Source organism: Bombyx mandarina, chromosome 05 (genome assembly GCF_030267445.1).
Source record: "Bombyx mandarina strain Sakado chromosome 05, ASM3026744v2".
Lineage (NCBI taxonomy): Eukaryota > Metazoa > Arthropoda > Insecta > Lepidoptera > Bombycidae > Bombyx > Bombyx mandarina.
In genome coordinates this window covers 15,028,367-15,050,022 of record NC_143212.1, presented here as the reverse complement: position 1 = coordinate 15,050,022, position 21,656 = coordinate 15,028,367, and the positions used below count along the sequence as shown (strand labels likewise).

Genomic DNA, 21,656 nt, shown 5'->3' with positions numbered 1-21,656 from the left:
TTAGTTTAGGAATATTATGTTCTTTTTTTATAATAAATAAAGTTAAATTTTAGACTTTTAAAAAAACCTAAAGGTGTTGTTAAGAGTCGTAGAGTAAAAACTAAGTAAAAAACTAATATACAATTCGAATGGTTCGAAGCTTCGTAAAGAGTTCTTTGAATCTGCCGCATGATATTGCAGTAAATCTACTCATATTTTTTTATTTATTGCTTAGATGGGTGGACGAGCTCACAGCCCACCTGTTGTTAAGTGGTTACTGGAGCCCATAGACATGTACAATGGAAATGCACCACCAACCTTGAGATATAAGTTCTAAGGTCTCAGTATAGTTACAACGGCTACCCCACCCTTCAAACCGAAACGCATTACTGCTTCACGGCAGAAATAGGCGGGGTGGCGTTACCTACCCGTGCGGACTCACAAGAGGTCCTACCACCAGTGATTACGCAAATTATAATTTTGCGGGTTTGATTTTTATTACACGGTGTTATTCCTTCACCGTTGAAGTCAATAGTGAACATTTGTTAAGTACGTACTTCATTAGAAAAATTGATACGAACACCGGTGCATCGCTACATACGAATGCACCGGACGTCTTATCTTTTAGGCCACGGCGACTTCTTGTTTATTAAAGACTTGACAGATGTTTTCCATATTTTGCGAAATGAGGCTTGGCGCACGCACTCGTTAAGTGGTGTTTCAGTCTTTCACCTGATCAGTCCAGCGCATGGGGATTCGTCCACGAGATCTCTTACCATTGACCCTACCCTGAACAGCAAGTTCCTCGATAGATTCTACTGGCCGTCGCGATACGTGTCCATAATATCGAAGAATCCTGGATTGCACTGGATTGCCTGGATTGCACACAGACTCCTGGTTGACGACAAGCTTTGAGAGATGTATAGTTCTTTTAGGATCGAGGCGTTACCAGATACACGTCACATATCGTGACGATTATGAAGTCGTGGGCTAAAGGTTAAGTTGCTTGGTGTACTCGTATCGAGCGATACGACTAAACCTGTATTAAAATTCCACAGGCAAATACCAATTTTACTAATGAAATACATATTTAAGTACACGTTTGTGTTTACGAATAACTTCTACTATGAAAGAATAACATTGTGTAGGTAATAAAAATAAACCTATAAAAATTATAACTGGAGCAATTACTATAGGTGGAGAAAAGACTTCGACAACTATAACATGTATAAGATAATAATTAAGATCTTATTAAATTGTAGCTGCAGACTGGCATTTCCATTTCCTAATAGCTATTAAATTAAAAAGAAATCCCTAAGAAACGGGAAAGTAATTACACAAATATGTGCACTATGTCACTGTTTTTGTCACATAATGCAGCGCTTATTAATTAAAGTAATAATTATTACAGTGGGGTGATTAATGAACATTTTAAAACAAACTCTTTATATCACTTTTTTTTCTTACTTTATTAAACAAATAAATACATGCATAGATAATAAACAAATACCATCAACATGGACCCAAAGAGAAATCATAAAGTAAATAACATCATTACATTTTATTTACATTTTTATAGGAAATTGCTATTTTTAGATTAACAATTTTATAATAGCAATACATTTTTTTTTATATAACTATGTATAATTTGTACATGTTGTTATTTAAGTTTCAATTCATTTTTCAAAACTGCCATGGATCATAAAAAAGAAATTGAATACCTATCTTTGTAAAAGTGAAATGTTCAGGTTTTAATAGTCATTAACTTATTGCGTTTAACCTTTGGCATATAGTTACGTACCATTATACAAAAAAGGCGGTCATAGGAGCTGCAGATAGAAGTGAAAACTTTTAATTTAGAATTTTAGTATAAAAATTTGAAATTTGACATTCCGAGCAACAATTACCTATTTAATGTATAAATGAAAAAATAGAAATACAACTTAATTGATATAACAATTAATATACAATCACTTTTTAATAAATCCATTTATTTTTACTTGTACGTCACCCGTATAGCCACAGACAAACTGCTATTACACATATTGGTGACGCGAAATCACAACGCGCCTCTTCGTCGGCGCAAAGGGGAATGCCCACTCTCCATAGTGTGCTAGGCCCAAGATGGACATCAAATATTACTATAAAAATGTACTGATTCAAATTCTTAAATGTATTGGATATCTAAAAAATATATTGAAATTGACGCCACTATTATAAAAAATATAATAAAAATAATAACTCGTTTTGAAGTTAATTTTCTATATAAATAAGTGTCGGATTGTGAGATACTTCAAGAACTTTTCTTTTCTTAATGTTTAAGATGTTCCTAATGTATTTTTATCCAATAGGGTATAAAAACACACTTATTTCTTTAAATATCTATATTTTCTTCATCTTCATACACAATTAGTATCATCTAAAAATAGCAAAGGAGAGCATATACACGGTTTTAAATCTCGGTCAGGGTAAAACCACAATTCACACAATGTTTTTTAGTCGTAGTATGAAACGTTATTGATAAAAGTAGAATAAATCGAAGAAAAATCAAAACACATCCATTTTGTACGCAAGCACAACCAAATATATTAAGTGTATAATCTATGAGCACAACACCACAAGCAGCAAGCGAAGTATCAGTCAGTCAGATTAAATTCAGTGTTGTCAGTATAAAGAAAAATAATTACATGAAATTCATATATCGATTATTTTTTTAAATAACCGATAATTGATTTATATCTTAATCTTTTTTTTACGAGTACACATTATTTTTTATGTTTTTGTTTTAGTTGTACATATTTAAATAACAATACTAGTAAAGTTTTTTTTATTGCTTAGATGGGTGGGCGAGCTCACAGCCATCCTGGTGTTGCTAAGTGGTTACTCGAGCCCACATACATCTACAACGTAAATGCGCCACCAACCTTGAGATATAAGTTCTAAGGTCTCAAGTATAGTTACAAGTTAAAGTCCAATGGGTATGTCTTCGATGTTATTTTATGTGCATAAAATCCATTAAAATCGTTTGATTAATGATAATACTTAAAATGATTTATTTATATGTTTTATTTATATACTCAAAATATTTACTTCATACGTAAAAGGATTTGAAGCTGGCAATATTTTTCCCGCAAAAATAAAAATCCTTGTTTTTTCAATAGAGTTACTTTTTTTAAACTACTTATTGTAAACTATAGTGGCGCTTATTTGCAAGAAAGTAAATGCATATTTATTTATGACAAAATTAATGCACTAAGTATTTTTTCTATAATCTATTGTCCGCTTTGGGCCTAAAATGGGCCATCCCCTTTTCTTTCCAGCGAGCATCTTTTTGAGGTCTGAAAACAAGAAAAAATCGCTGGGATCCACATCTGGAGAACACGGTGGATGCAGAAGCAATTGGAAGCCCAATTCATGCAATTTTGCCATCGGTTTCATTGATTTGTGAAACAGTGCATTGTCTTGATGAAACAGCACTTTCTTCTTTTTCTTCAAATGGGCCGTTTTCCAGCGATTTTATGCTTCAAACGCTCCAACAATGCTACGTAATAGTCGCTGTTTATTGTTTCTCCCTTTTTAAGATAGTCGATGAATATTATACCATGCGCATCCCAAAATACGGATAACATAACCTTGGAAGCCGACTTTTGCGTCTTTTCACGCTTTGGAATCGGTTCATCACGTGCAGTACACTTGGCTGACTGTCGATTGGACTCCCAAATATTCATTCACGATATATCTAACACGTTCCTTTGATATCTTTAGGGTCTCAGATATATCAATCATCTTCACTTCGATCGGTTATCGAAAATTATTTTGTGGACTTTTTTGATATTTTCTTTGGTTATTTGGGGCGTCCACTGCGTGCATCGTCCTCAATTCTCATTGCGCCTCGTTTAAACTTAGCAAACCACTTCTCAACGGTTGATTTTCCTGATGCAAAGTCCGAATAATGTTTATCAAGCCAAGGACTTCAATAGTATTGTTTTCGCTAAAAACCAATGCCTTATTAACACACGAAATTCCTTACCAATTTCTTTCAAACTTATTAAATTTGCTTCACTCAAAACACTAAGAATATAACTGACAAACTAATAGTACCATAGCTGTAAATTTTATACACGCTTCTATTGAAGTTTAGGGTTAACTAAAAATCACATGGATTTAATCATAGTAGTGCCATTTATGTGTGAGCCTACGATTTTTTCAGCCCACATATTAAATTTAATAATAAATATAGATATAAGATTAACATTAGCATGTTGGTGACGCGAACCCATAAGATTTTCCCCTACACCAAAAAATGTACAACGCGGCTAAAGAAGTTTTCACATCAAAAAAGACTTCATAGTTCGTATTATTTCAGATCGATGGATGCAGTTTGAGTGATTATAATCTCACAAAAAAAACGCATATAAGTTCACGTCCTTAGTTGTAAGTAGTTGTCTTTATTAAAATATTGAAATTATGTACTACTCTCCATAAATATTACGATTGTAATCAAGCCACAAAATGACTGCATTTCATTATGAAAATAATTTATATTTTTTTTTATATAAAGTACAACATTTATTTTAAGAACCATAAAACTGTAAAAGCTATAGATATTTTTATGCAGCATTTCTCCTGGGCGGGAACATGTTCTCCTCGACTACAATGACACCACAAACAATATCGTAACCGGTACGATTGTGTTTAAATACAAACATAACAACGCATAGTGGGAACAGAAGAGAAATCAAGAAATTCTTTAACAGTGATCTTAGTAATGCCAGGGGAAACCCCAAGGGTCTGCCCGGGTAGAGCACTACTGTCTCTTTCGGACGTCCCTCTACGGGTAATATGGCCGAAGCAGTGACTACACGAAGTCCTAGTAAAGCTTTCCCAGGTGTCGCTCCTCCTATCTGACCCACGTTCCCACATAGACAAATAGCCTGAAAATAAAAGAAAATCACTTTTAAAATGAATGTTACATCTTAGTTGTGTTACATCTTAGTTAGTCTGTTTAGTCTCTAAGTAACTAAAGTTACTTATTATTTAGTTACTTATACATCTTTGGAGGCAATTTGTAAATAACTATCACATTACATACATTTTTGGGGGCTAACTTAAATTCATACTCCTCAAAAAAATAATGGGACAAATAACACACACACACACACACCTGTATTACAGATCATAACCCCAAACTGAAATCCCAAATCCTCAAAATCCCATTTTTACTCAAGTAAACAAAATCTAGGTTTCGCGACTTTGGACTTTCAGGTTTTGAAGATTTTTAATTGGTAGTATACACCTTTTTTTTTTATTGCTTAGATGGTTGGACGAGCTCACAACCCACCTGGTGTTAAGTGGTTACTGGAGTCCATAGACATCCACAACGTAAATGCGCCACCCACCTTGAGGTATAGGTTCTAAGGTCTCAAGTATAGTCGCAACGGCTGCCCCACCCTTCAAACCGAAACGCATTACTGCTTCACGGCAGAAATAGGCACCTTAAAACTTTACTAGAAATAATCAGTGCCGTTATGATATGCTAATTGTTCGACACTTGGATACTTATACCAGCTACTAGGAGTATGCATAATGAACTTTTTTTTTTCCTACCTAAGCTGATAGCCTTGATAGGCTATTTCAGCGTAACCTTAACTAGTAGGTGAGCTCGCGGGGCTCAAACCTGACTACGTTGCTAACACGAACCCTAGCAAGAGCCGTGCTTCGCAGAATCTACCACCGGATCGGAAACGCGACCTGTGTCTGAGGGTTAATTTACCCGACGAGCCCTTCGTCGCAAGCGACGGGTCCGACGAGAACGGTGACCGGTGCTTGAGGTACCTAAAAGCACCGTTATTGGATCGGGAGGATCCGAAATGACGTGTTTGGGGCGACGTCGACTGCTTTCCATTCTTTCCGCAGGATCGGGAATGTAGTTACCGGCGGCCACGATGAGAGGGTTCTCGTGTCGTGCCGCTTTATCGAAGTGGATAATGAACAAGAAACCGCCCTCAGACCTGGAGATTAAAGCTATGGTCAATAAGAACCGTACTGGAATGACGGTCCAAATGACTGAGAGATCCCTCCTCTACTCGGGCAATCAGCAAACTAGCATCGGATCTATTGATTGAAAGATTAGTACTGCACTATATGAACCGATCCGTCGCCGCCGAGTCGTAGGAGGGATTTAAGTGGTTGCCAGACCATGGCCGCCAACGGAGCAACGTAACTGCGACGACCATCGCCAGTCGTTAGGGTTTTACTGGCGCACACCAACCCAGTTTTAAAATGAGGAGTGATGATTGGAGTCATCCTCTCCAACATTTAATGTAACAAATTTCTATGTTATGTATTTTCATACATGACCTATGTTCATAAATGTTTATCAGTTAAAGCAAAATGTGTAGTAAAAATAAAAACATATAAAAAGGTCATGCTCAGATTGTGTTCATAGCTGGAAAAATTTACAATATTCAGTACAATATTCAATACTAACCTCGAATAGACAGACTAGTAACCTATATACGATTTCCAGAAACAATATTCCTGAAGTGAATTCTATTGCAGATTTATAATCATCATAATATTCACTGAATTTCTGGAAATCAAATTTTTCTGTGTCACTGCAAAAAAGAAATAACTTTTTTAAAATATAATAAAACATTCATAAAAGAAGATTCTTTATATTAGATAAATAATATTAGAGACTAGGGACAAAATCTCTATAACAGTTGAATAGTTAATTTTCAAATTTTCCTTTCACTTTCCTCTGATATAAGGTATTAGAATAAAATAAGTGATTAATAGTACACGGCTGCTAGGCCACCTTGTGAATCAGTACGAATTGGTAAAGTCGCCCTGCCCATTTCTGCTATAAAGCATTAATGAGTTCTAGTTTGAAGGGCAGGGTAGCTTTTGTACTTTAGAATTGTGACTCTGAACCTTTTTCCCAAGATGAGTGACGATATTTACCTTTTATTGATGTCTATAGACTCCAGTAACTACTTAACACTAAGCAGGCTTATAAGGGTGTCTAAGGAATTCATGAAGTGGCCTAAAGGATAAGACGTCCAGTGTAATTGTATCTAACGATGCACCGGTGTTCGAATCCCGTCAACGGGTACCTTTTTTTTATTGCTTATATGGGTGGACGAACTCACGGCCCATCTGGTGCAAGGTGGTTACCGGAGCCCATAAACATCTACAACGTAAATGCCACCACCCACCTTGAGATAAGTTCTAAGGTCTCAGTATAGTTATAACGGCTGCCCCACACTTCAAACCATAATGCTTTACTGCTTCATGGCAGAAATAACAGGGTGGTGATTCCTAACCGTGCGGACTCACATAATATTATTATGTCCTACCACCAGTAATTATGTAAATTCTGATTCTGTGGATTTGATTTTTATTTCAATGCTATTCATCACAGAAATCAATAGTGAACATTTATTGTGTATATATTTCATTAGTAAAATTGGTACCTGTCTGTGGGGTTTGAACACCATTGTATTGCTTCACCTGAACACATTGGTAGTCTATCCTGTAGGCCACAACTACTTCAGTGTTTCAAGGTGAGTTTTGGCACTTATGTTCTGATGTCTACACTACACCAGTTTGATCACCCTTCTATGCAAAAATAGTAACCTAATCTTCTCATAAACATAATAGTTTAATTGAATAAGGTTTTGAGTTTTTATGACTTGAAAGGTTAAAAAACGTCCAAACTTTACCCACCTCCTTTCAGTTAATATTATCAATTAAAACTATTTATTATACTCACATTATCTCCAGTGTATCGACTGCAACAAATGTAACAAGTAGCTTCAATACAAATAGTAGTAAAAAATCTATAAATTCAGCTATCAGCCTTTTATGTAGAGGTGGAATTATATATTCATAGCCACCATGACGAGCGATCACTAAAAGTGTAATAAAAATTAGTAAAAACAAAATTAAACAAATTTTACAAATTAAATAATGAATTAAATGTTAAAAAGATTTAATAATTTTGCTAATTTTGATTTTCATTTTAAAATTACTAACATAATTCTATTTACTAACATAATACTAATAAGTATTACTCTACTTACAACATATGGACTATTGGATATTAAGGTGGTCTGAATTAAATGATTTTTATTTTTTTTATTTATATACTAAATAATATAAGTATTAATCACACATCTATAACTTTCATGCAGTACCTTATTAACATAAATAAGTACTAGTGAAAATAAGCCACAGGTTGTTTTAGATATATATTAATAGTCCAGATTTGTAGAAGCTCTATTTATTACTAATAAGCAACTTGGAACATGTATCTAGAGTTAATAAGGTGATTTCATTATATATTCCATTCTTGATAATTTAGTTTAGGGCTTTGAATTGACTTTAATGAGCCTGACCTTTTATTTTTAATTGAAAATAACATACAACGGTTAATTATCAAAGAGGTATGTTTATACCTTCGGCAGGAGTTAAGCTAGCAACTTGTTGGGCGGCTTCTGGTACAATCCTGGGTGCATTCGGAACTTGAAATGGGAATTGTTGGCCTTGAAACTGATAATTATTATTAAGTAACGGTACGTTCGTGGGGTGGTTCTGTAAACCTTGGAATGTAACCATGTAATAAGGGAAACACGTTAAATTCTGATATAATTGTGCTTGTTGGATCCATATTCGTAGTGCCTGAAAATATGCTTCACGTTCTGCGGATGTTGTCTCAGTTGAACTCTGTTCCGCACTTGTGGTTGGTTCCGCGGAATTATCAATTAGTCTTTCCGTTTCTAACATTATTTAATGATCAAATAAACATTTAATTATCTTATTCAATATTATTTGCAATAGTACACGTCAGTTTATGTTGCTGATAACTTTGTTTTGTACCATTTTGTCAACTGTACATTGACATTGACAGAATTATGTCAGTAGTGGTGTAGTTCCATTTTTCAAACGGGAAAGGCAACAGTATCACACCATAGAGCCTGATCTTTTTATTTTTTATTATATGAGAATTGATATGAAACGAAACGAGGTGAAGTTGATTTATTTGAGACTGTAATAAATTGGGATAAAATTAAGTAAAACGAGATGCCCATCTTCTGTAATAAAGTCTTAGTAAAATGGTGATGATCTGCTAAGACTTCGGTAGACTATTTCGAAGAACCCGAATAGCTATGTCAAAATTGTCGAACGACTTAAAATTTTCCAACATTTTGTCATTTTCACAGATGCTAAATAGTTAATATAATACAGTTACTACACATTAGAACATGAAGAAACACCAAGTTAACAAAACCAAAAATTTTACACACGCTCCACGCATTCTCGCCAAAAAGTTTAACATTCTGTTTATACTCTCAGCAGGTAATTTAATTGGTTTATTAGACAAGCCAGCAAGTCTATTGTCAGAAAATGGTGAAGCTATAGGTTGTAGAATGGGAAATGAAATGAATCAGAATGAAATTATTTGACATGAGATTAAACAATATTGTAGTCGTTGAATGGGATAGCTTAGAAAGAAATAGCGCATCAGGAAAATGGGAGGAATCTACTAAGAGTTGGGTTTAAGAGAGAGAACCAGAGATGCTACATTTAAAACTAATTATGTGGTGTCGTGGGACACCAGGTAGGAACGAAGTTCCTTCGGCTAATGTAGAATCGACACAATTTGCAAAAAAAAAATCGTCCTCAATTTTATGTTGGTTTTCTTGATTTTTCTCTTAAATTTTGCTGATTAGCTTTTATTTAAGTACAGGAAAGTATTTAAGACATTCAGTATTTTAGGAAATAATAAATTACGTAAAATAAAAATAAAATCGTAATTCAAATTATCAATTAAAATAACAAAATATGTCTCTTTATTTTTGTTTGACAACATAAAATTACATAGAAATAGAAATAATCACAAAATAGAGAGAGAAGGGATGAGAGAACGAAAATAAAGAGGGAGAAAGAGAAAGGTATTATACACTACTCGCTTGTGTATACGACTGTCGCGCCTGCGCACGTCTCATTTAACGGTTTTATTCCACGCACTTTTTTCCACGGATTTTTTCTTACGGTTTTACTATCACATTTTTTTCAGTTCGGTCGCGCAGCAAAATCCCTATCCCCTCCAAGCCTGCCGTAAGGAACTTCGTTCCAATAAATAAGTTTGATTTACACATTTACAGATACTTAATGGTGAATACGCCGTGATTATTAGATGTTGGAACCTGGAAAAACACTATTTTAAAACAAATCGTACAATTTGACACCTTGCCCTCCTACAAAAAAACTTAAACTTTTATTTCCTGCCTATTCTAGTAGCCTCGAGGAGTTATACTAGATTATCCGAGCGAGTAAGAGAGCTTACGGGGTTCTAATCTGGTGAAGAGCTCCAGTGATCTGAGCGAAAACTCTCGAGAATTAACGTGAGCTCAGGTTTTATCACCAGGTGTGTCTGGGTTGATAGTAATAGTAGTAGTAGGTTTATACAAAAAGCATGAAAGTTTCTCATAAAAATCACAGTACCTACTTAAAATACATTTTTTAAAAGACTGTTATCGTTCTGTTTTCATTGTGAATATCAGGAATATCACAGAGGCCGTATAGTCAATGCCAACCAAGCCACTGTCTAGCAGTAACACCGGTCACTCACATGCGCACGAATACGCAAACCCGCAAGTGTAGGACGACATTTGCGAATGATTATGAAAAGTTTTCGCTACATTCGTGGTTTTCCAATCTGTGTCGGTTTTTTAACAGACATCAAAGCGCGCGAACCTCGAACCTTCGCGTAGTCTCCCACACATTCGCTTGCCCAGTTGCGCCGACGATTGCGAAGGTAACGGACGTATCGCCATTTTCATAGTTCGTGTAGTATAATAATATATACTGTGTAGCGTATCTTCATCAAAAGAAATCCCATAAAAACAGCATGGCTGTTAATGATGTCTGGGAAAGAGTTCAAAACTCTTTTTCTTATCAATGTTCTATTGACGAATTAAAAAGGAGGAGAAATTCGTGAGACATTCGTAAACAAGTGTAGGAGGAAGCGCAAACGGGTTCGCAAATTGAGTATGCGAACCCATTTGCACAGCCGCTAGGTTTGCGAATGAATGTTTGACGGCCCTTCACATGCGCGCAAACATTCGTACAATGTACGAATATTTGCGCGCATGTCAGTGGCCGGCATAACACACCTTGTTAACCAGTCTGTTAATTCATTTGAGTTGTGCGTATTTCCTCCTTTATAAAATTGGTTAGTCGATTTTTCATATCCTTTTAATATTACTAAAGCTGTTTCATTTTTCACTCGTTTAACACTTCAAAATTGGCATTGGCAACTTTAAAAGTTTGTCAGTCAGTCAGCTTTGGCCTAAAGGTCCACATACCAGGCCATAAATAAAAAATAATAATAATATCAGTCAGCTAAATGTCGAAGTAAGTCTGCTTTGCGTTCGTGAATGTACCCGAAAATGACACATTCCTGATGCTATATCAGTATATCTACTGTGATCAAACGAGCTATGCTTGCTCAAGTAATGTGATGTGTGACTGGATGGATATAGTGGTACTACGAAGTGGAAGGTAGTACACGAAGTAGCCTAATACAAATTTAATGCGTTTTACGTTCCACACGATGGTGTACCCAAGTTTTTGTTAGGTGTATAAATACCAAAAAAAAGAAACAATATTTTCAGTGTCAGCGAGACTTATCAGTAAAATCTGCGTTTTTAGTGTGTGACGTAAAAGTTGTAGTAAAGCTTTGCTACGAGGAACTTTACTCTCAGATGTAAGTATCTGCTTGCGTACATTTGTTGTTAATTTTAATCCGCTTAGGTTCACGTGGTACTGGTTTTCGTGTTTGTATCGTTTAAAAAGTTTTATGTAATTTTAAAATAAATAAACGGTCGAATATTAAATTTACTTAGATTTGAACTATTGTTTAAATAGGTGAAGTTTGAAATATAACAATAATTGCAATCAATCACCTACCTGTTTCCAAAGAAGTCAAGTAAGTACGTCATATTTATCAAACATATATAATTTTTTTTTTTTATTGCCTTTGTAGGCAGCCGAGCATACGGCCCACCTGATGGTAAGTGGTCACCGTCGCTCATGGACGTCAGCAATGCCAGGGGCAGAGCCAAGCCGCTGCCCACCATAAATAAATCTGTAGCGACCAAACATAAATAGAGTTGTATGATTTTATGAAATCAAAAATTTTACAAATATAAATTGAAGATTGAGTAGATTCTAAATACAATTTTTTCAAACTACCTTCACACTTCCAGCTTATTTTTAAACTGTTATCCCAGCTCCTGGCTAAAGTTAACTCCTCACATTAATAGATATCCTATGATAATTCTCAAATATTCATATTGTATAATCATAAAATACTGCATTTTAAAAGACTAACATTGGCCCAAAAATAATACATGCATATTTGCATAGTGAATCATATTTTGTATAATCTTTAAACACATTGACTCCACTTTATATAGTCTTATTAAGGTCTCATGTCAGTCTCACAATTGACGGTGAATTTGTCAGTGAATGCAACATAGTTATAGAACTAAAGGAAATTCATAATTATTGAAAATACTTAATGGTTTAATTTTGTTACAAGTAACAAAAATTTAAATACTGTTTTTTCCGGCAATCCTGAAGTCATGCATTTTAAAAATTCAAAATAAAGTGATACACTTTCATTAATTCGTTTAAGGTGGAAATAATTTGTGATGATTGTGCATTTGTTAGCATAAACTATTACACATAAAATTAAAAAAGGATCTAAGGTACATATCAAGACTAAAAGTTAAAGCATTTTTTTTTCCTTTAGTCATGATTGCTTGTAGTAATTAATTATTTTTTGTTTTATTAAGTCAAGTGTTCAATACTGTAAACTGAACACAAAAATAATATATCCAAAGAAATAAGTAATAATAATAATGTATAATAATTCTTAATTAGTTGTGGCTCGGACTCAAATGAATGAAAAACACCAACTTTCCTTAATACAACTTTGAGGCCTATAATTTGATGGTTGTAATGTAACAGAACCATGATACAGCTAATGGACAGTCTTGCAAATTGTCGCCTCCAAGCTGCGCCTATTTTATGTGTAATCTAATGAGTGTCATCCCAGCTTCTCCAGGAAAACAGCCAGCTGCGGTATGATGCCTGACGTGTGGCCCACGATCTTGAAGTGCATGCGAGCATCATTGTTTGTCGTTTGTTTCCCCTGTACAGAGGACTGTCTGTAAACAAAATCGTTATTAACCATTTCAGTTATAAATATTTTTCTGACAGATATGAGTAGAAGAATTATTATTTCAATAATATCTTAAAAAGCCGTCGTGGCTTCGGATTCGTCAATGTCGCGTAAATATCTTAAAAATCAATTTTAGTCGTCGTGGCCTAAAGGATAAGACGTCCGGTGCATTCGTATGTAGCGACACCAATGTTCGATTCCCGCAGGCGGGTACCAATTTTTCTAATGAAATACGTACTTACCCAATGTTGACGATTGACTTCCACGGTGAAGGAATAACATCGTGTAATAAAAATCAAACCCGCAAAATTATAATTTGCGTAATTACTGGTGGTAAGACCTCTTGTGAGTCCGCACGGGTAGGTACCACCGCCCCGCCAATTTCTGCCGTGAAGCAGTAATGCGTTTCGGTTTGAAGGGTGGGGCAGCCGTTGTGACTATACTGATACCTTACAGCTTATATATCTCAAGGTGTGTGGCGCATTTACGTTGTAGATGTCTATGGGCTCCAGTAATCACTTAACACCAGGTGGGCTGTGAGCTCGTCCACACATCTAAGCAATAAAAAAATAATGTTAAAATTTATTTTCTATTTTTTAGTTGAATTTTATATAAAGCGTGTTAGTTTTTTTAAATTATTATTTATTTTTCATTTTTTAGTTAAATTTTCTATAAAGCGTACTTTTAAAACTATTAAGTACTTTAACATCAATTCCTGGCTTATCGACTATAGATAAAAAAAAATTAAATTGGCAAAAATCTTATTTTGCAAATTGAATAATGGAATAATCTTATCAAATTAGTGTATTGTCATCGGTCCTCGATAAATCTACAAAGTTTGAATGAAATCTGGCCGTTTAAAGTGGGTCAAAATCGCGTCTAAAAGAGTCAGTTACAAACATACATACAAGTGAAGCTAATATAAAGCGTGTAAAAAAATACTGAAACAGTGTATGCGAGAGTATGCATCCTTAGTCACGTAATTGAAAAAGACGTGAGACTTATAATTCAAAGAGGTTTTCAATATGACCAGATCCTCGGAAACGTGACGTATGTGTGAGCTCTGAGTGCTCGTAAAACTTCGTAATGAAAATGACTGAATCGTTTGTACCTTAAGACGTCCGGCCGGTCAATTATCTGATCCGTGATTCACGAGCACCTATTTGATCGACCGTGAACACGTGTTCAAGTCATTAGTCACGAAATATTACTTTAAATAGTAAATTTTATATGGTTTAAAATACTTTCGAATGTGGAACTTATGTTTTTGCTTAGAGATTTAAATGAGATTTTCGCGTAATAATCCTGAATGCTTAGGTAATGAGATCTCAGATGTTGTGATATCTATGGACTCCACATACCACCTGATAGTCTTTGAGTTCGTTTGCCCACATATAGGTATCACATTCATACAAAAAAAATCACATACTTAATACATACTAGAGGTCCCGCAGTAGTCGAAATTCGAGTATAATTAATTGGAATTGTAAGCTTGTACACTATTATTATTGTATTTTATACTTCTATAATCACAAATTTCGCCAAGACTACACTATAAAAAATATTAACTAAGACATAATATTAATTACTGGTGGTAGGACCTCTTGTGAGTCCGCGCGGGTGGGTACCACCACCCTGCCTATTTCTGCCGTGAAGCAGTAATGCGTTTCGGTTTGAAGGGTGGGGCAGCCGTCGTTACTATACTTGAGACCTTAGAACTTGTATCTCAAGGTGGGTGGCGCATTTACGTTGTGGATGTCTATGGGCTCCAGTAACCACTTAACATCAGGTGGGCTGTGAGCTCGTCCACCCATCTAAGCAATAAAAAAATAAAAAAAACAATATTTAATCTATTCTCGATTTGACCACAGACGTCAAGAACAAAAGTTTGACAATAAATAGTATGCATGCGTGTGCGCGTCAAATACATGGTATGTAGTGTGTAATGTTTTCTTTATTGATTTAATGTATCTTTTATGCATTACTTTAAAAAAATATTAGCATTGTGCACTTCTTCTCTATATTCTCTATAAGTGTGGAAAATTTCATACTCCTCCGTCCGCGCAATTTTCGTAGAAAGGGATACAAAGTTTTTGCTTCACGTATTAATATATAGATATCCATTACGGTACTTTAAGTGTCTGCTACAACCGCATCGACCAGTTCCCACGCCACTATCAATCAAATTTAACCCTTACGTCCTATGTTCTAAGAACTCTATTCAGTGGAAGCGAATCTCAGATATCAGTGTCGTCCTTAATACTGCGTTCCGCTTTATTTGTCGGATCATGTCGCATATCGTATCGTAATCGATGCGTTTAATTTCCGGTTTAGATATTGCTGTTTTTGTACAGAACGTTTGTTGTTTTGTATGCAACAAGTAGTCAATGTATCACGGTATGATCCGATAAACTACGGTGTTTCTGAAAAGCTTCACCCATCGACATAGCCTACTGAATTCCTCGCCGGATCTTCTCAATGGGTCGTGATTCCGATCCGGTTGTAGATTCTGCGAAACACTGCTCTTGATAGGGATTGTGTTTGCAAATTCTTTCAGGTTGAACCCGTGAGCTGTTGACCTCCCGGTCGCACGAAGATGGAATTGCCTCTTAGGTAGGGAAAAAAAAGAAACTTTAAGCAGAACTTTTCAAACATATAAACGAGATTAATAAAGATTCTCTGGTTAATTGATACTGATGAACGACGGTGACCACACGGTGTAGTTGGTGTACTCGTCTTCGAAGGCGATAAAAGACTACTTTATTCACACTATACAACCACAATATTCAAAATAATGGTGATCTTAAACTTAAATGCTTTCGCAAGTGCAATGACTTCGAGTAGCTGCGGGTAGCTGCAGTAAACAAATTGCCCACCTTTTTAGTTCGTTGTTGAGTGCGACTACGAAATAATGGATAAGTAGTAACCTAACAGCCCACTGAGTTCGGATCTTCTCAGTGGGTTGCGTTTCCGATCTGGTGGTAGAAGCGAAGCACTGCTCTTGCTAGGGCCAGTGCTAGCAAAACCTTCGGTTTGAGCCCGAGAGCTCACCTTCACGCTAGGGTAAAGCTAAAATAGCCTCTCAAGGATATCAGCATAGGTAGGGGAAAAAGTAACCTCGCTACAATAAACACAGTATCGATTTATACAAAAATATTTTCAAAACTTGAATTAATTAATTAATTTAATGTTTATTAAACTATACACATACGTACATTATGCGCATTGTCTTGGAAGAATGGGATAAAGGTATATCAGTTTGGGGACGAGTGATAAGCAACATGAGATACACTGATGATACTATCCTTCTCGCACAGACTAGAGAAGACATGGAAATTCTACTGACTCGTCTGGAAACTACCAACCTTAAATTGGGCCTTGCTATTAACCGGGACAAGACGAAGATGATGACAGTAGACCGGGCTGAACAAAATGGAACCAATGTACAAAACATAGCTAATTGCGAAGTTGTACAGACCTTCATCTACCTTTGCTATCTCAAGCACTGGAGGATGTGGTGAAGAGATCAGACGACGATGCGCCATCACCAGGTCAGCAGTGGAACGGCTGGGAAAGATTTGGAAGGATATGAGGATTACCAAGAATACTTAGGTCAGATTAATGAAATATCTTGTGTTTCCAACGTCTCTATGGAGCTAAAACCTGGTCTCTAAGATTGCAAGATCGCCGTAAAATCGATGCACTGGAGATGTGGTGCTGGAGACGCCTCCTAAAGTTCTTGTGGATGGCATTCCGCACCAATGCATCCATCCTCAAGGAACTCTGCATGTCCAACTTAGTCAACTGTACAACTGAGGGTTGTAAAGTTCCTTGGTCTTCAGAAAAGAGTACCCGATTGAGAGACTGGTAGTCCAAGGCCCGCTGGAAAGCAGGAGATGACGCGGTCGCTCACCAGCTCACTGGACTGACCTAATAAAGAAGGAAACTGAGTCCACTATGGTCGAATGTACTCGAAACGCTTCGAACCGTCAGACCTCGAAGCCATTGCCTGGAGGGCGGTCCTCAGGAGCACGGGCGACCTAACGGGTGCTATTGCACATACAGCGTCAGCTAAACCACGACCGCTCTGATAGGAGTGTCTGTCTGACTGAGAAGAAAAAACTGTATGCTGTATTTCACGCCTTTTATAATCTACTAGCGGTCCGCCCCGGATTCGCTTGAGAAATAGCGACGCGATGTAAAGAATTTAAGGAATTTTTTTACACATTGGGTTACATTATAGGAGTTTCAGTAAGTATCCCTAATTTTTTTGAAAATATAGCCTATTTCACCCGGGGATAGCGTAGCTTTCCAACAGTGAAAGAATTTTTTAAATCGGTTCAGTAGTTTCGGAGCCTATTTAATACAAACATCCCTCAGACACAGCCCACTGAGTTTCTCGCCGGATCTTCTCAGTTTGTCGCGTTTCCGATCCGGTGGTAGATTCTGCGAAGCACGACTCTTTCTAGGTTTCGTGTTAACAACGTCATCAGGTTTGAGCCCCGTGAGCTCACCTACTAGTTAAGGCGACGCTGATATAGCCTCTCAAAGCTATCAGCATAGGTAGGAAAAAAAAATACAAACAAACAAACAAATCTTTCCTCTTTATAATATTAGTTTTAATCTAAAACCTAAAATCACATCGATTAAAGTTTTGTACCAAGCTATCCCAATACCAATATGTAGATAACAATGGACCTATAAATTATTTGTTGCGAAGTCTGCTATGGAATTTACGAATGTCATTTGCTTTAACCAAACATAGTAAGCACTGTTGCATATAAATTAGATTATGTTTATTTATTTATGTTTTACATGCATTTTTTTAAAGTATTTTATATAATTTTTCCCTTATGGAAATGTGCACCGCAATTAAAATCTTTAGATTGTTTTTATTCATATGATGGCTCTTTGGAAGCGATCGATTTTAGTGTTGACAATAAAACGTAGGCACTCAATCGACCAATCAATATCGTAGCTCTGTGCCTTGAACTGAAATACGTATCGACAGGTGTTTAGGCTATTTGGGTTGAGCGACATTTTTGCAACTGTACATAGCTTTACTGGTGGTAGGGCGTCTTGTGAGTCCGTATGGGTAGGTACCACCACCTATTTCTGCGTGAAGCAGTCATGCTTTTCGGTCTGAAGGGTGGGGCAACCGTTGTACTGTAAAAACTGAGACCTAAGAAATCAAATCTCAAGGTAGGTGGCGGCATTTACGCTGCAGATGTCTATGGGCCCTGGTAACTACTTAACACCAGGTGGGCCGTGAGCTCATCAATCCACTTAAGCAATAAAAAAAAGTTAAAAGTTTGATATTTGGAAAAAATATCAGAACAAAACCTTCAGCTAATTGAATGGAGTAAATTTAATTGAAGTTCAATTAAAAACTTCAAACTGTTGATGCTGATACCAAATAAAATGCACCTTTCATTACATAGTTACTAAATAAAACGCATCTTGAATTTTAAAGATAAATGTAGCGTATAAGGGAAACGTCGCTTAAGCCGAATTTACATTACGAAATTAGTGGCGTGAAATTAATTTCGTGACATTAGTTTTACCAACAGTTTCACGTGTAATTTAATACTTTCGTAATGCATGCATTAATTTCATGCATGTAAATTAGATTCGTGCCCAGCGCGATTTTTTGGTGAAATTAGTGTCATGCAACTAATTTAATAGTGTAAACGCGACGTGAAACTAATGTCGCGAAAGGGCCTGCGCTGTGCGGACGTGTGAACTGTTAGTTCGGACGCGCTTCGAGCGTTGAAAATGGCAAACCAATGATGGACTACAGAAAAAAATATAGATCTTATTAATGAATATCAATGACAAGGGTTCCGAAACACCTATAGTAAAAAATCAAAATTATCTTCACTCATTCGAAAATAGTTTTTATAACTCTCAGGATCTTCATCTGCTAATTCAGAGACTAACTTCATTGCACCTAAATGCCTTCTTGTTGACCATCCTCGAATCTACCAACTTTTTTTTTTCTTGATAGTTTTTTTTAAAGTTTATAGGTATTTTAGCATTTCTTTAGCTACATTGAATATAGCAAATTATAGCTTTGATGCTGACGGCGCCATGGTTACTGCGATACTGTGGATTTCGCGACACTAATTTTTTAACGAAATTACTTTCGCATATTTCGAAACTACTTTCGTGAAACTGAGCTCAACATGCATGACACTAATTTCGTAATGTAAACTCGGCATTAAACAAAATCGCCTTTCACCCCTCGATACGTAATACTTCAATAGATCCATGCCGGACTTTTTTTTCTATTGCTTGTATGTGTGGACGAGTTCACAGCCCACTTGGTGTTAAGTGGTTACTGGAGCCCATAGACATCTACGACGTAAATGCGCCACCCACCTTGAAATATAAGTTCTAAGGTCTCACTCAAGTATAGTTACAACGGCTGCCCTACCCTTCAAACCGAAACGCATTACTGCTTCACGGCAGAAATAGGCGGGGTGGTGGTACCTACCCGCGCGGACTCACAAGAGGTCCTATCAAAAATTCACGCCAAACCATGCGCGAATTCGTAATCTTTGATCTACACGCCAATGTCGAAATAACAACAGAATGTTTTTTTTTCTTTGTTTACGCTACACCTGGCGCCGGTCTGACGTCTGAATATAATGGCGTAATAAAAAAAAAGTTGTTTAACCCGTCGCGGTGCTTAAAGACACACTCGACCTTTGCCTACGGAAACGAGGGTTTGACTTCGAGATACAACAGAGTAATTATCAGTTAGTTAGCGGTAACCGTACTCGTCGAACTCGGCAAAGAGTTCGACATGCAACCTAATCTAAACATCAGCCCGCTGAGTTTCTCGCCGGATCTTCTCAGCGGGTCGCAATTCCGGTCCGGTAGTAGATTCATTCGCGAAGCAGCTACACTTGAGTTGTTAGGTCTCCTTTGGAGGCGCTCGGGTAGCTGTAAGCAAATCACACCCCTTCAGGCTGAGCCCTTGCTCGCCCATCCGCCCTGGTAAAATTGGAAAGGCCTCCGGGCTACCATTAATCTCTCAAACTTAAAAAAAAGTAATTATTATTAGTAGTAGTATTAGTAACAGAGTAATTATTGTCAGTAGGATTTAGACGTTTTGAATAATATTAAGTATATTACCTACTTACCCCAATATTCTCGTTCTTGGTGAGAATCTTAGCTCTATCAGTTTAATAGATTTTCTCAATTTGTTTCGTTTTTAATTGAAATGTGGCGTTGGCTGTATGTCGTAAATGATCAACAATTAAGCATTATATTTGTATAATCTATTTACATTAGTTATTATTCTGAACAGATCGCATTCCTTAACGTGAATCATAAGGACTTGACTAGTGTTGAATGAATGAATTAATAAGAAATGAGTATCCACGTATCTTGACTAGGACTTACATGGCATAAATAAAGATTATAATAAACTAGTTGTTATCCGCGGCTTTGCCCGTATGGTCGAGGAAAAGTTAAAGTGTGGTTTCCCTTGGGATTTAGATGAAAAAAAACATCTATCTCATTCTTAAAAAATAATTAAAAATAAATCATGTCAATCCGCTGCTTTGTTTCAACGTGAAAGAAGGACATACAAACACATCTTCAAATTTATCATATTAGTATGGATTGACCATGATTGTCGCTAGGGCTTCCAAGTGTTGTTGAATATTCGCCCAATAAAATATCGATGTATCAGTCAGTATCGATGATATCTTGCGTCATTCTGAAAATAATCACGTTCATATTCAGGTAATGAAGATCAAGTGAAAAACGAAGAATAAACTAGAAGCACTAAAAACGGTCGGCTTATTGAAAAAAAAAACAGATTTTACAAAATAGTAATACGAATTTTCATTAAATATTTTCTATAAGAAAACTTCAACACCGTAAGGTATAATTATATTTTTTAAGTAATTGAAATTATAACTTTAAACATTACTATAGTTCTATTGTCAAACACTGCACTATAGATCAATAATATTAAAATCAAACAATATTATTCTATTTTCAATTCGACCACAGACTTAAACTATAACAAAAGTTTCCAAATTGACAGTAAGCAAAGAGTATATTTTTATGTATGTGGTGTGTCAAATACACGGTAGTGTATATTTAAAGTATCTTTTATGCATTATTTAAAAAAAAATATTAGCACTGTGCACTCCTTCTCTATATTCTTTATAAGTGTGAGAAGTTTCATACTCCTCCGTCCGCGCGATTTTCGTAAAAAGGGGGTACAAAGTTTTTTCTTCACGTATTAATATTTAAACGTATTAGACAATCAGCAATTATTCTGAGTTCTGACGCACCTCAACTGTACGAGTATGTAACAGTAGTTTGTGTCCAACGACTTTTGACCTCTTCACGAATAGACTTGACGAACAACTGAGACACGTGTCAGAGAAAGGTAGCG

The 21,656-nt window shown here is 36.1% G+C and overlaps 2 protein-coding genes across 4 annotated transcripts in view; one reads left to right on the top strand and one right to left on the bottom strand.

Moving 5' to 3' along the window:
* Nucleotides 1-2,345: 2,345 nt before the first annotated feature.
* On the bottom strand, nucleotides 2,346-8,884 carry LOC114242828 (protein FAM8A1). The gene is made up of 4 exons (XM_028174107.2): nucleotides 8,442-8,884; nucleotides 7,757-7,895; nucleotides 6,470-6,596; nucleotides 2,346-4,913 (listed from the first exon to the last, which is right to left on the bottom strand). The coding sequence occupies exons 1-4, from the start codon at nucleotides 8,767-8,769 to the stop codon at nucleotides 4,590-4,592; spliced, it is 918 nt and encodes a 305-aa protein (XP_028029908.2). The 5' UTR covers nucleotides 8,770-8,884; the 3' UTR covers nucleotides 2,346-4,589.
* Nucleotides 8,885-11,284: 2,400 nt separating this feature from the next.
* Nucleotides 11,285-21,656, top strand: part of krz (beta-arrestin protein kurtz) — an 80,410-nt gene continuing 70,038 nt past the window's right edge. Inside the window, exons 1-2 of one of the 3 annotated variants that reach the window (XM_089727458.1) lie at nucleotides 11,319-11,755; nucleotides 11,917-11,977. The gene's annotated coding sequence lies outside the window, so the exon portion shown is untranslated. Of the gene's footprint in view, nucleotides 11,756-11,916; nucleotides 11,978-21,656 lie in introns of all 3 variants that reach the window. The other 2 variants (XM_028174191.2, XM_028174190.2) reach the window with 2 other exon arrangements.